The following is a 14,602-nucleotide window of genomic DNA, read 5'->3' as shown; positions in this document are numbered from 1 at the left end:
ACCATGACCTGAGCTGAAGTTGGACACTTAACCGACTAAGCCACCCAGGTGCCCCATACACCTTGCTATATTTATCACGTTACAGTGTGCACAGAATTTTTAAAGGGAATATTATCCTCTTGAGAGAAAAATGAAACAGTAGGAATGGATCTACCTTTTGTATTCCTCAATTTACTGTATGACATGCATTCCCTCCTATCAAATTAATTTTAATTTGCATAAGGAAGGAAAGTAAACCCATTGACAGGTTCCCAGCAAGAAACAGTACTCTCAAAATGGGAAATTTGAGGAGAGTTTAATAAAACCACCATGTATAAAAGTTTGGCAAGGTTCTGACAAAGTTCCCCCAAACAGCAGGGAGTTCTTTACTGCCACAGGCCTGAAGAGCCAAGGGAGGTAGTAATGGTCCATATGAGTATCACCTTATAGTTACTAACTACTGTCTTCCAGAAAAGTGTGCAGGCAACTTACAACATCCTATCAGGGAGGGTACCAGGGGAATACCATCTGGTACACACTCTCCTCCTCCCTTTCACATCCTACTAGTGGCTATCATTGGCCACATCCAAGAGGAAGTCAGAGGACAAAGAAGCTTACTGATGCCCATGAGGTCAGTCTCCCAGGCACAGAACAGTTTGGAAGAGGATGAAGAGTAGCTGTGTAGGAAAAATGGAAGACAGCACATATTCCAAACCTAAAGTGTACTTACATATTATGCCATACACAGGGTTGCCCGATAAATCACAAAAGGTTCACTTAAATAGAAATTTCAGAGAACAATTTTGTTTAGTATAAGTACGTCCCATGCAATATTTAGAACATATTTATACTAAAAAATTATTCATTCTTTATCTGAAATTCAAATTTAAGTGAGCATCCTGCATCCCTATTTATTAAATTTGGCACACCTACTATGTAGAATAATCCAAGTTATTACTCTCCTATGTCATAGGTCTTTGGTAACTAACTATGTCTAATTGGAGGGAAAGCAAATGATGGCTTGTATTGAGATGTCCAAATCTATTCCATAGCCACTCCCCATCATGTGGCAATGAGTTCTTACCCATGAAAATTTGGTTCCACGTTTTGCTTACCTTTGGCAGAACTTCAATATTGTTCCTGACCAGAAGAAGCTTCTGGAGCTCCTTCAAGAACTTAATCTCTTCAGGTATGCAAATGAGCTGATTGTAGTTAAGGTGAAGTTCAAAAAGATTCTTAAGAAAACAAAGTTCTTTAGGAATGCTGGCTAGCTGGTTATGATTTATACTCAAATATTTAAGGTTTTTTAATCTAAAAAAAAGGATATGAATGATATTCATGAAAATAAGAAAGTCCATTGAGCATACCACTTATCAGAAGTCATGTGTCAATTCATTCTTTTGTAGCTCACCTGAGCCTTACTTTAGTCACAGGTTCACAACTATTACAAATACTTTGAGCATAAAAAATCTTTTCTATAATTTAACTTTTAAAGCTATTTTTAATTGGATAACTTATGTTAAAAGTATTTTTTTATGTTTATTTTTGAGAGAGCACAAGCAGGGGAGAAACGTGGGGGGGGTGGTGGGGGGAAGGGACACAGGATCTGAAGCAGGCTCTGCACTGACAGCAGAGAGACTGATGCAGGGCTCAAACTCATGAACGGTGACATCATGACCTGAGCTGAAGTCTGACACTTACCTCACAGAGCCACCCAGGCATCCCTTATGTTAAAAGTATTTTATAAAATCAAACGTAGATTTAAAAAAGAAGAAACTCTATTTTCACTTTGTATGTATACATTGGCTATATTGAAGAGGAAGCCAGAGGACAAAGGAAGATATACATATGCACAAATATACATATACATACATACGTAGATGTAAATGGATAGAGGCAGAGATAGAGATATAGGTACAGATTAAATGTCTTGCACCAAACAGATATAAGCACTCTTAGATGCTATGAAAGATGCAAAGATGAATCAGCCACACATTCTGCCCTTATATATGTCAGGGTCTAGAAGGAGATATCAGATGGAGCCATAATATGAAGATAGGAAATGCCATCAGACCTGGGGAAAGAGATTAAGGAAATTTGAGTTTCTAATTGCAGATATGGAGCATGATGTCTATCACAAGCATTTTGGAAGAACAAACATTTTGAATTTGGCTTTGAATAACAGAACTTGTAAAATCGGGGCAATGGTGGGCACAATAAGCTGAGAAAATACTAATATTTTGAATAAAGGAGAAAGACATTAGTAATGTTGAGCACCAACTATGCACCTATGCATTAAATTTAATCATCAGTACAACCCTAAGGTTGGAATTATTACCCTTAATTTACAAATAAGGAAAATATGGAGCGCCTGGGTGGCTCAGACAGTTAAGCATCCAACTTTGGCTCAGGTCAGATCTCCCGGTTCGTGGGTTCAAGCCCCGCATCAGGCTCTGTGCTGACAGCTCAGAGCTTGGAGCCTGCTTCATATTCTGTCTCCGTCTCTCTCTCTGCCCCTCCCCTGCTTGTGCACTATCTTTCTCAAATATAAATAAACATTAATTTTTTTTTTTAATGTTCAAGAGAGGAAATACAAACAAACCTACTAGAACCAAAAGCAGGGTCATAGACTACAAAGTCACTATTGAAAAATCTATTGGATTTCTATACTGTAGCCACAAACAATTGGAAAATAATAGGTCTGAAAACTCCATTTACAGTAACATAAAAACACCTATAATTAGGAATACATTTAACAAAGGATATGAGAGACTTCTACACCAACAACTAACTGTAAATCATGACAGAAAATTTAAGAGAGCTCTAAATAAAAGTATAGATATGTCTTATTCATATATAAAAAGAAACGATATTGCTAAGATGCCAATTCTCCCCAAATTGATCTACAGTTCAACTCAGCCCAAATAAAAATCTTAACAGTCTCTTTGTGTAAAAATTGAAAAATCAATTTTAAAATTTATATGGATATTCAAAGTAACTAGTGTGGCCAAAACTATTATAAAAAAGACAAAGTCAAGGGGAGCCTAGGTGGCTTAGTCAGTTAAGCACCCAACTCTTGATTTCGGCTCAGGTCATAATCCCAGGGTTGTGAGATTGAGCCCCACATTGGGCTCTGCACTGACAGTGTGGATCCTACTTGGGATTCTCTCTCCCCCCTCTCTCTCTGCACCTCCCCACTCATGCTCTCTCTCTTTCTCAAAATAAATAAATAACCAAAAAAATAAAAAAGTTTTAAGAAAAAAATGACTCTGTGTGTCTGTCGCCTGGTTCTCTTATTTTATTTCATACTATATGTCAGCTGTAACTGACTCTTAGTAATGTTTCTTTCAGTTTATAACTGAGATTTCTCTCAGTTTATAACATGATCTCAGGCTTGTGACATCCAGCCCCAAGACCAGCTCCATGCTGGGTGTAGAGCCTGCTTAAGATTCTCTCCCATCCTCTCCCTGTACCCCTCCCCTGCTTGTGGGCTTCTCCAGTGCCCTACTCCCCTCAAAAGGCAATCTTTCAACAAATGGTGCTAGAACAACTGGATAAACATATGGGGAAAAAATCAACTTTGACTATTGCCCCACAGCACACCAGACATTAATTTGAGATGAATCATAGACCTAAATATAAAAACTAAAACTATAAAGCTTGTAGAAGAAAATATAGGATAATGTGGGAAAAAAAGAAACTTGGACTATTACCCCACGCTATGCACAAACATTAATTTGACATGAATCATAGACCTAAATATAAAAACTAAAACTATAAAGCTTGTAGAAGAAAGTATAGGATAATATCTTGATAACTTTGGGGTAGGCAAATATTTCCTTAAAAGGCCACAGAAAGCACTAATCTGAAAATAAAAATATTTATAAATTGGCCTTTATCAAAGTTAAAAATTTCAGTTCTTCTCTAAGTACTGTTAAGAAAATTAAAAGGCAAGCCACATAATAGAAGAAATATCTGCAATACATACACTTATGAAAATACTTGTATCCAGAATACATAAAGAACTCTGTTTTTAAATGTTTTTTATTTATTTTGAGAGAAAGAGTGCATGCATGTGCACAGGGGAGGGACAGAGAGAGGAGAGAGACAGAGGGTGAGACAGCCAATCCCAAGCAGGTTCTGCACTGTCAGTGCACAGCCCTAGGCAGGCCTCCAACTCACTAACAGTGAGATCATTACCTGAGCCGGACACTTAACCCACTGAGCCACCCAGGCGCCCCTAAAGGACTCTTACAAGTCGATTCTAAGAAAGAAAAAAACATAATTTTTATACATGGAAAAAACATTTGATACAAGCACTTCACTAAAAAAGATACATAAATGGGCAATGAGAACATGAAAAGGTGCTCAACTGTCATTAGACATTAGGGAAATGCAAACTAAAAATACCCTAAGATGTGACTTCATACCCACTACAATGGTTAACATTTTTAAAACTGCTGGGGATGTAAAATGGTACAACCACTTTGCAAAACAACTGGCAGTTCTTTATAAATTAACATATACACCTACACTCCTACTCTACAACTTTACAACTCTACTCCTAGGAATTGAAATGAAAAGTAAATTAAACATATGTCCACAAAAAGACTTGCACAAGAATATTTATAATAGCTTAATTCATTATAGCCCCAAATGGGAAATAACCCAAATGTCTATAAACAGGAGAAAATAATTTGTGGCATAATTCATGCAATGAAATGCTACTGGGGATAAACAAAAAACAACAAACTGCTGACAAATGCAACAATAAGGTGAATCTCAAAAAAAACATATGCTTAGCAAAAGACAGGCACAAAAGAATATATACTGTATGATTCCATTTCTTTAGTTCCAGAACAAGTAAAACTAATCTGTAGAGGTAGAAATCAGAATAGTAGTTGCTTATGAGAGGTAAGAATTTACTGGACGTGTAAGAGGAAATTTGTAGGTTGAAGGAAATGTCTGATACCTTACTGGTGTGTATACATTTGTCCAAACTCATTGAATGGAACACTCACTATTTTTGTGTAACGTGGTATTCAGCAGAGAGAAAAGGCCATTAGACTTGATTGCCCAAAGGACATTAATGAACTTTGAAAATAATATTCAGTAGAACGAAGAGGGAAAAAACAGAATTTCAAGGGGTTAAGTAGGAAACAAAAGCAATAGATGGCAGTTTAGAGAACTCTGGTTATGGAGAGACCATGAGGGAGGAGAAAAGGCAAGAAGTAGACTTTGTCTTAAGGTCTACTTAAGGCAAGGTAAAGAGGCTGAAAAGAAAGGAATGAAGGGAGTGCGAATTTCTCAGTAAAATAAGGTTCAAAGTCATTTGCAGAGAGGATATAGAGTCAAAAATGGACGACCTAGTGTTAAAAGAGTGAAAATGTGTGGAGTAGGTCCTGTGGAGAAAGGGACAAGGAATTTTCTTCATTAATCATTGTTATAATCACTATTTTAATTGATTCTACTCTGAATTAATATTATGGCAGTTGGCTTTTCATTTTGTCATTATTTCAAGGCACTAAGCTGGGCTCAGAGGCTACTGTAAATTAGTCGTCACTCATTGGTTGAAAAAGAGCAGAAGAGAAAACAAGGAATGGCCATGTTGCCATTTCCAGGAGCAGGGAGACCTTCCCTACTCTTCCAAGAGAAAACCACAGGAGGTACACTTGCAGCTTCTCCCTGCCCTCTTCCTCTCCAGTGGGCCAAAGAATAATTTCACTGACTGGCGAGTTTGGAGGAAGAACTGAGCCTACTGGTTTCGTCTCTTCCTTTCTCCCTCTTTCTTTCAGAGACATTCTGTTCCCAGGATGCCCCACGTTCTCGTTTTCCTTCTGTGGTTGTGCCACTCTGCCCATATAGAGTTGTTTGGGGGCAAAACTCTAACCTGTCCAGGTTCCACTCCAAATCCATTAACCATTACTCTGTAGTTTAAGTAAGCCAACAAACAGAATGTTCCCCCTCCCAGGTTCTAAACAAATTGAGAAATGAGACACGAGATTCAGAACGAAGGTAATCACACATCAGCATAGAGCTTCCATGAACATTCTCAGACTTCCTACCAGCCCTCCACTGAATTAACCACACCCATCCAGTCACAGCCTTTCCTCCTAAGGCAGCTGCTTACTTGATGGCAGAGTAAAAAGAGGATGCTGAGCCATGTATGCTCAATGCTTTTCCCAAATTCACCACTAAGTCAATCTTCCGTCTAAAAAGGAATGAATGGGAGGAACAGAAGGGAAAATAAAAATAACAACCAATAATAATAAAAGTTGGCATCCACGGAGCAATTTACTACGTCCCAGGCTCAACTCTAAATATTTTTGGTTAATTAGAATATTTAACTGTCAAGACTACCTTATGAACAGGCACTATTATTGTTCTCCTGTTTCAGTTGCAGACACTAAGGCATGGGAAGGCGAAGAAACTTTCCCAAGGTCAGAAAATGGAAATACTGCTTGAGGAGGTGACCAATCAGTTTACATAAAGGACACAGCCAGAATACAGACAATCCAGAATTATCTATAAAATAGCATCGACCTATATATTTTGTAACCCTACTTTCTTCAGTAAAAGCTTTCATTTCATTGCAGTTTCTAACATATCGCTATAGATTTATATAGTTCTTTGAATATGATACTTAGTACTCCAAACAGAGCTAAGCTGAATTGTGAAATCAGAATACATTATAGCTGCAAAGGTTCTGAAGTTCATCTGCTCAAAATTTTTCCTTTAGAGGTAAGAAAGCTAAGGTGCAGTTAAATTACTCGCCCAAAGTCATAAGGCTAGTTGCACAAAGATATGACCTAGTCCACCAGATCTTCCCTTTTTTCGTTGTATCATTGATACACAAATCCACTGAGAAGCTGAATAAATGAAGGAGCAAAAGGACAGCTATTGGCATTTTCATCATTATGTTCCTTTTCTTCAGAAAGTAGAACACTTAAAACTTTTTTCTAGTTACTCTGACTAGAAACATTACTTTCTCTGTGAAAATCTCTCTGGGAAGCATAATATATTGGCTAGAGGTATAGACAAGTAAATTGGAATAGACTTTAGGGGCTGCAAAAATCCCTTTGTTAAAGACTGTTCATAGTTTTGTATCCTTCAAAAATCTGGATGCTCTTATGTTGTAACACATCTGTTTCTATTCAACAGGCAATAAAGAGAATCTCCAAAGTCAAGTAAACTCAAGCAGGGTTTTTTTCTCCATCTGTCGGAGGAAAAGCCCAAGAGAGCATTTTGCCTGCAGAAGGACAAGGCCCTCAGCTGGCTCCAGAAAGCCACTGTAACGGCAGCCCATCTGTGCAGATGTGCAGGATAAGATGTGCAGCATTTTGTTGCTGTTAATGATAATAAAATGTGGGGTTTTTTAATAAAAATGGTTATCTTGATTTTCAACACCTTGCTTTTCTATTACCTTTTCTATCAAGCTGAAAATGTTTTCCAATATTTATATGAAGTAAAATTTCAAGTCCCCAGGCCCATATCAGGGCAGACTGCAAGAACCCCAGAGTTAGGAAATCAATATTACAATCAACTTTAGAACTTTAATGTTTCGAACCCTCACCCTTACACCAAGACCACCAAGTTATGCTATTTCTCATTTCCCTCAAGTGTTCAAAGAATCACCTGCTTAAAATTAGCTTAAAATTTTAATCACTTGCTTAAAATTAAAACCCCACAAGGACTTGAGGCCACTGAGGCACAACAGATGACCACGGTGGGGCTGGGGAAGGGCTGTTTAACCAAGTCTCACTATAAACAAAATTACCTGCTGATTTCTTGAGGAATCCATGCCAGCTCATTGTTGTTCAGATTAAGCAGAATCAAATTCTGTAAGCCATCTGTCAGAAAATCATTTTAATCACGTTAGCCATCTCTTACAAAATAACTTGCAGCCACTTTTCAATATACCGTTGTTTTCCTTCTGGTTTCTTGCCTTGGCTAAGGCTCTTGGGATTCCTGGTGACAGATACCCTCTTAAACTAGCTTCAGCTAAAAAGGGGGGAATTTATCACATCTTCTTCATCCATTCATCTGTTGCTGGGCAACTGGGCTCTTCCCGTACTTTGGCTATTATTGATAGCACTGCTACAAACATTGGGGTGCGCATGCCCCTTAGAAACAGCACCCCTGTATCCTTTGGAGAAATAAAGGTTATGCTTTAGTTTCAACTCACAAGGGTTGTCCTATAAATGCTTGTTGAGTGAATGAATCATTCCAAAGGTTCCTCCTTACAGGCCACACTCACCCGTCCATCAGCAAGACTTGGGGAGAGCAGTCAAATGGGGGGGGGGGGTGCCACCCCCTCCCCCCGCCACGGGAGCCACCCCCCACCCCTTCCCCCTGCAGCGGCCGGGCTGGAGTGCCCGAGTCGCACGGGCAGTGCGCAGAGCGGCCTCCCAGACCTCCGGCGACTGTGCAGGCACGTGTGCGCATTCATGCAGGCACGCGTACCTCAGTCTCTCCGCACATGCGCACGCCCGTCCGGCCGGTTCTGCGCCCCCACCCCCCCGCAGCCCCGCCGCTGCACGTGACCGCCGGGGGGCGGCCCAGGGTGGCGCTCTCTTTGGGGCTGCGCCCGTGAACCTGCCCGGTGAGGAGGACCGGAAGTGGGCGTACCGTGTGCACAAGTGCCCACGGAGCTCCAGGGCCAGCGTGTCCTTGAAGCGGGAGGGAGTCGACGTGCGCTAGCACGTGGCGGGAGTACTCCCGGATATTCTTCGCCCCGGGCCGGAAGAGGCTGACGCATTCTCTGTCGCATTTCCTGGGGGCTGCGTCCTCCTCGGCCACCAGCCTCTCTGCACTGAGCTCAAGGCCAGATGGACGGACTGGGGGCCTTCGCACTTGTCCTCCTTGCCGGCTCGTTGAACCGACAGCACTGCGTGTCCACGCAGCGTATCAGGCGCACCTCCCCGGCGCAGAATTCTCAGATGGCGCTGTCCTGCAGGCCGGCCAGTGGGAAAATTTCCAGGTATGCAGCTTGCCAGCCTCTCATTGAGGCCCATCTTCCCAGGCAGCACCACCAGGCCCTTGAACTCCACATCTGTGACTCCAGGTGTGGTGCACGGTGGCTCCAGGTACGTCTCCGCGGTAAGCTTCTCCCTTTTGGGCTTGGCTTTGAACTTCTCTGAGAACCAGGCCATGGCTGTTCCTGCCTCCCAATACACTGGGCCCTCAGCCCTCGGGATGGGGGATGAGGGGTATATCATATTAATATAAATATATGTGTATATATACATAACCTATATGTAGTGCTATGTAATTATAGGCTCATATAGATATGTTTGGTTGTGTATGTATATACATAGGCCTTTGGTTGCTCTTGGTAATCACAGAAATGATCATGCCAGGGTTTCTTGGGCTTCTCATGCTTCTTCTGAACCATTGAACCAGGTTGTGACGTCCAAAGACACCATACCACGCTGTAGGCTAATGCTGTCTTTCCCAGGAGCTGCTCAAAGTCTGGGGGGATATACTCTCCGGGAGTCTCTGCAGAACGTAGAGTTTTATTTCTCATTACAGCTTCTCTCAGCTTCACATTCATATTGTCTCTCGCTACTCCTTTCTTTGCCCCATACCCCAGGCTTTTCTTTTGAACAGATTTTCTCTAATTTTCCCTATATCGATAGCCATCCTACAGCTCCTGCGTTTGTATGTTCACAGACAGGGTAAACAGTTCTTGAACTGAAATGCCTGCAGGAGCTGAGAAGTTAACTGAAACGGTAGTAGTGGCCCTGGCCAGAGTGTAACTGGCAGGAGTGTGCTGAACTGGTGAGCACTGGCCTTATCTAACAGGCCAGCTGCCATTCAGCCAGCCCCTGGCCATTGCTATCATGTAGGAATATGCTTCCAGTATTGCCTTGTCTTTCTTTCTTAAAACAAGCGGATGAAAAAGATCCAGAGAACCAGATTTTTTTCTTTTTGTGAACTCTTTTGATTTGCAAGTTTGGGTACCCTAATTCACATTTTTTAAAAGGCAGTCAAAATAGAACCAACTTATTGGTGAACCAGTTTCAGCCCACAGGCCACCAGTTTGCAACCTCTGCCTTAGTTCATATGATTAGCTCAGACCGATTAAACTGTTTTGGATTCTATCGTAATTCCCAAGAAAGAGACAAATACTGGCCCACCATGGGACACAAATCTAGCTCTGGCCCAGCCCCCTGGTCTGGTGAGGGGGGACAGAGTCATGTAATACATGCCAGATAATGCTCAACTACCTGACACAAAACTGCTTCTGCCCTTGGTTAATAAGAACATGCCATAGAACATAATTTCTGCCACTCACATGGGATTTCCAAAGTTCAACAGCCCAAAGCCAAGAAATCCAGAGACTACTATACAGAGATTACATATATTTTATAAACCTCAAATTTATGGGCACACAAAACAAAATTTTTCTTTAAGAAAGCCTTAAATTAGCATCAATTAGGTTGCGTAATATTATTTATATGTATCAGGTTTTGCCCATGTTTGTCCCCAAAGTAGAGTTTGTAAAATAGTTTATAAAATTCTCTGCTTGTTTTCATGCCCTTAATTTTTTCGCATGTAAACTGTTTTCTTCCTAAGTAGATTGTAATTGAACCCTGAATCAATGGCTTTGCATATATAATGTGCATGAACATTAATAAGTGTTTGTTACTGTTCTTATTTTGAAAAAAAAATATTTCTCCAAGATACATGATTTAAGATCTTAAAGTAAAAAGATGGTACCAGAGTCTATTAGTGCTATTTGCCAAATATACCCCTAATTTCGCCCCCCCCCAATCATATCCTTAGTAAATGCTGCTTAATGATGACAGGGATTATATATAGCACCCACATCTCAAAAGTCCACAGAACCTTATAAATTTCATAACATAGCTTTAGTTTTATTAGTAGGGTCAAAGCCTTACAATGACAAAGTGTTGTACATGAGTATATGAAGCTATAAAAATCACCTAGATCTCTTTGTCATATGTTTTGTCTTTAAGCCCACTCTACCTGTATTCAATTGGAAGAGTCTCCTATTGAATGGAGAAGTTATAGTTTGAAAGGAAACACCAAAAAAAAAAAATGCCAATTATTGGATCTCATATTTTTTCTTTAAAGTCCTCCTCAAATTGATTTCAATCTTAACATCTTGATCAAAGATTGTAGCTTAAAATTGAGACAAAATAAAAAGTGTAAAAAATAAGGAGAACTTTTTTTTTTAATTTTTTTTTTTAACGTTTATTTATTTTTCAGACAGAGAGAGACACAGCATGAACAGGGGAGGGGCAGAGAGAGAGGGAGACACAGAATCAGAAGCAGGCTCCAGGCTCTGAGCCATCAGCCCAGAGCCTGACGCAGGGCTCGAACTCACGGACCGTGAGATCGTGACCTGAGCTGAAGTCGGACGCTTAACCGACTGAGCCACCCAGGCGCCCAAGGAGAACTTTTCTTGATTTGATTTTCAACTAGTCTCCTCTTAGGTACAGAGAAAGGGTGCCCAGATTCAAGAGTCAAAATATACACTGATTCTGAAAACGGGATATTCATTAATCTAATACTAACTTCTCTTCTTAGATCCACCTAGTACAATAGTTGAAAAAAAAGTCCCAAGAATTCCTTAATTTCAAGAGCAATGTGTAAATAACTCCAACAAAAAATTATTAAAAGGTAAAATTTTTTACTTTTGCATTTGTTCAATATAAGGATATTAAGTTTGGCCTTATAATATTGCTCTTCTATGACTAACTTACCACATGCTCCAGATGCAAATTTACAAATCTTATTTCCAAATAAATGAAGCTTCTTCAGGGATGTAAGGTATTTCATCTCTTCTGGAATTTCTTCTAAAAGATTATTTCCCAGATTTAGTACTGTCAACTGTAAACATACATAAGTTTAATGAATTCATGTATTATTCACCTTCAAAGAAAAGACCCTGAATAGTCAGAGCAACCTTGAAAAAGAAAAGCAAAGATAGAGGCATCACAGTTCCTGACTTTAACGTATATTGCAAAGCTGTAGTGATCAAGACGGTATGGTACTGGCACAAAAACAGACACATAGATCAATAGAACAGAATAGAAAACCCAGAAATGGACCCACAACCATAAGGTCAACTAATAATTAACAAAGCAGGAAAGAATATCCAATGGAAAGAAGACAGTCTCTTCAACAAATGGTGCTGGGAAAACTGGACAGCAACATGCAAAAGAAAAAAACTAGACCACATTCTTACACCATACACAAAAATAAATTCAAAGTGGATGAAAGACCTACATGTGAGACAGGAAACAATCAAAATCCTAGAGGAGTACACAGGCAGCAATCTCTTTGACCTCGGCCAGAGCAACTCCTTAATAGACATGTCTCCAGAGGCAAGGAAAATAAAAGTAAAAATAAACTATTGGGACTTCATCAAAATAAAAAGCTTCTGCACAGCAAAGTAAACAATCAACAAAACTAAAAGACAGCCTTCAGAATGGGAGAAGATATTTGTAAATGACATATCTGATAAAGGGTTAGTATCCAAAATATATAAATAATAAAACTCCACACCTAACAAACAAATATCCAGTTAAAAAATGGGCAGAAGACATTTTTTTCAAAGAAGACATCCAGATGGCTAATAGATACATGAAAAGGTGCTCAACATCAGTCATCATCAGGGAAATATGAATCAAAACTGCAATGAGATACCATCTCATACCTGTCAGAATGGCTAAAATTAGCAACACAGGAAACAACAGATGTTGGCAAGGATGCAGGGAGAGGGGAATCTGCACTGCTGGTGGGAATGCAAACTGGTGCAGCTACTCTGGAAAACAGTATGGAGGTTCCTCAAAAAGTTAAATATGGTACTACACTAAGACCCAGCAATTGCACTACTAAGTATTTATCCATAGTATGCAAAAATATTGATTCAAAAGGATGCACCCCAATGTTTATAGCAGCACTATCAATAATAGCCAATTATGGAAAGAGCCCAAATGTCCATCAACTGATGAATGGATAAAGAAGATGTGATATATATATATATATATATATATATATATATATATATATATATATGGAATGGAATATCACTCAGCCATCAAAAAAAATGAAATCATGCCATTTTCAACAATGTGGATGGAGCCAGAGAATATTATGCTAAGCAAAATAAGTCAGAAAAAGACAAATACTGTAGGATTTCATTCATATGTGGAATTTAGGAAACAAAACAGATGAACATAGTGGGGAAAAAAGAGAGCGGCAAACCCATAAAGCAGACTTTTAGCTATAGAGGACAAATTAACATTTGCTGGAGGGGAGGTGAGCAGGGGGATGGGTTAAATGAGTGATGAGTATTGAAGAGGGTGCTTGTGATGAGCACTGGATGTGGTATCTAAGTGACGAATCACTAAATTCTAAACATGTAACTAATATTACACTGCATGTTAACTAGCTGGAATTGAAATAAATACTGGGAAGAAAAAAATTAAATTTAAAAAACAGTCTTTTGGGTATGTTGCATGAAAAATTGAAATGATAAGACACAAGAAACGTGCATGTCAGAGTAAAAATATTGGAATAGAAATGAGAAATGTTAGGAAGAATGTGCTGAAAATAATATAGTAATTCAAAACAAGGAAAGGCCAACTAAATTGACTGCTATGAAAAATAGCATCATTATTCTTGGTTATTGTTCTATAAAAAATTCTTTCTATTCAAAATTTATGTCTGACAATGCCTTACACATATGTGATACCTTACAATTTCAACATTAAAATTATTTTTATATATATTTTAAAAAGGACCTTTGTTGAGATTCATGTAACCTAAGAAAATGTCAGCATAATCTTAAACAATTATTTCACATACACATAAAATGAGCTTTATAACTAAAGTTTATTTAATCTTCATGTTCAAACATCTTATGTTAATTAAAGCACAATTTAATTTTTAATTAAACCACTGAACTTTATTAAAATTGTAATGCAAACCATTCCAAAGGCATTTAAAAACACAAATAATGATTCATTCGTAATTCACTTGAGCATCTCAAAGAGTATCCTAATATTGCGACCCACAGAATCAAAACCTTTAAAAAGTTGGCAAAGGATTTATCAAGATAAGTGTACTCTTAATCCCCTTTATCTGTTTCACCCCCCTCTTATCTTGTAGACTTATCTTGATGAGCACTGAGAAATATATAGAACTTAAATCAGTATATTGTACACCTGAAACTAATATAGCATTGTCTGTTCATTATACTTTAATTAAAAAAGAAAAAACTCGGCAAGGGGCTAATTTCTTGAAATTAGAAATATGACCCAGGATCTGAGATCCTCCTATCATATAATGACTGATTGGTGAGATGTAGGAAGAACCGCACATAAGAAAGAAAGATACTCCTTGATCTTCTAATCCAATATATCACTGATACAGGATTGGTCCCTAAAAAATTATAATTTTTTTTATTTGAGATCTAATTGTAATTCCCAAGATATAAAAAGAGTCTTTTCTTTCACTCCCAAACAGAATTTACCATTCATATTTCAATACCAACTCCTGGTTTCAATACTAGCCTTCAGAGTTTTAATATTAAAAGGTATAAAAAAGGAATCACAGGAGTCTTTAGTCTTTTTTTTTAATTTTTTTT

At 38.8% G+C, this 14,602-nt stretch overlaps 1 protein-coding gene across 1 annotated transcript in view; it reads right to left on the bottom strand.

Annotated features, from left to right (window-relative positions):
- The window catches only part of LRRC69 (leucine rich repeat containing 69), an 84,574-nt gene that overhangs the window by 58,595 nt on the left and 11,377 nt on the right, over positions 1 to 14,602 (bottom strand). The window contains exons 2-4 of the mRNA XM_060610881.1: positions 11,712 to 11,838; positions 7,757 to 7,829; positions 1,095 to 1,290 (exon numbers count right to left, since the gene is read on the bottom strand). Coding sequence (XP_060466864.1) covers positions 1,095 to 1,290; positions 7,757 to 7,829; positions 11,712 to 11,838 — 396 coding nt within the window. The remainder of the gene's footprint in view (positions 1 to 1,094; positions 1,291 to 7,756; positions 7,830 to 11,711; positions 11,839 to 14,602) is intronic.

This window comes from Panthera onca, chromosome F2, assembly GCF_046562875.1.
Source record: "Panthera onca isolate mPanOnc1 chromosome F2, mPanOnc1 haplotype 2, whole genome shotgun sequence".
In the NCBI taxonomy this organism is placed as follows: domain Eukaryota; kingdom Metazoa; phylum Chordata; class Mammalia; order Carnivora; family Felidae; genus Panthera; species Panthera onca.
The sequence above is the reverse complement of the archived record's forward strand: the minus strand, read 5'-3'. Positions and strand labels throughout refer to the sequence as shown.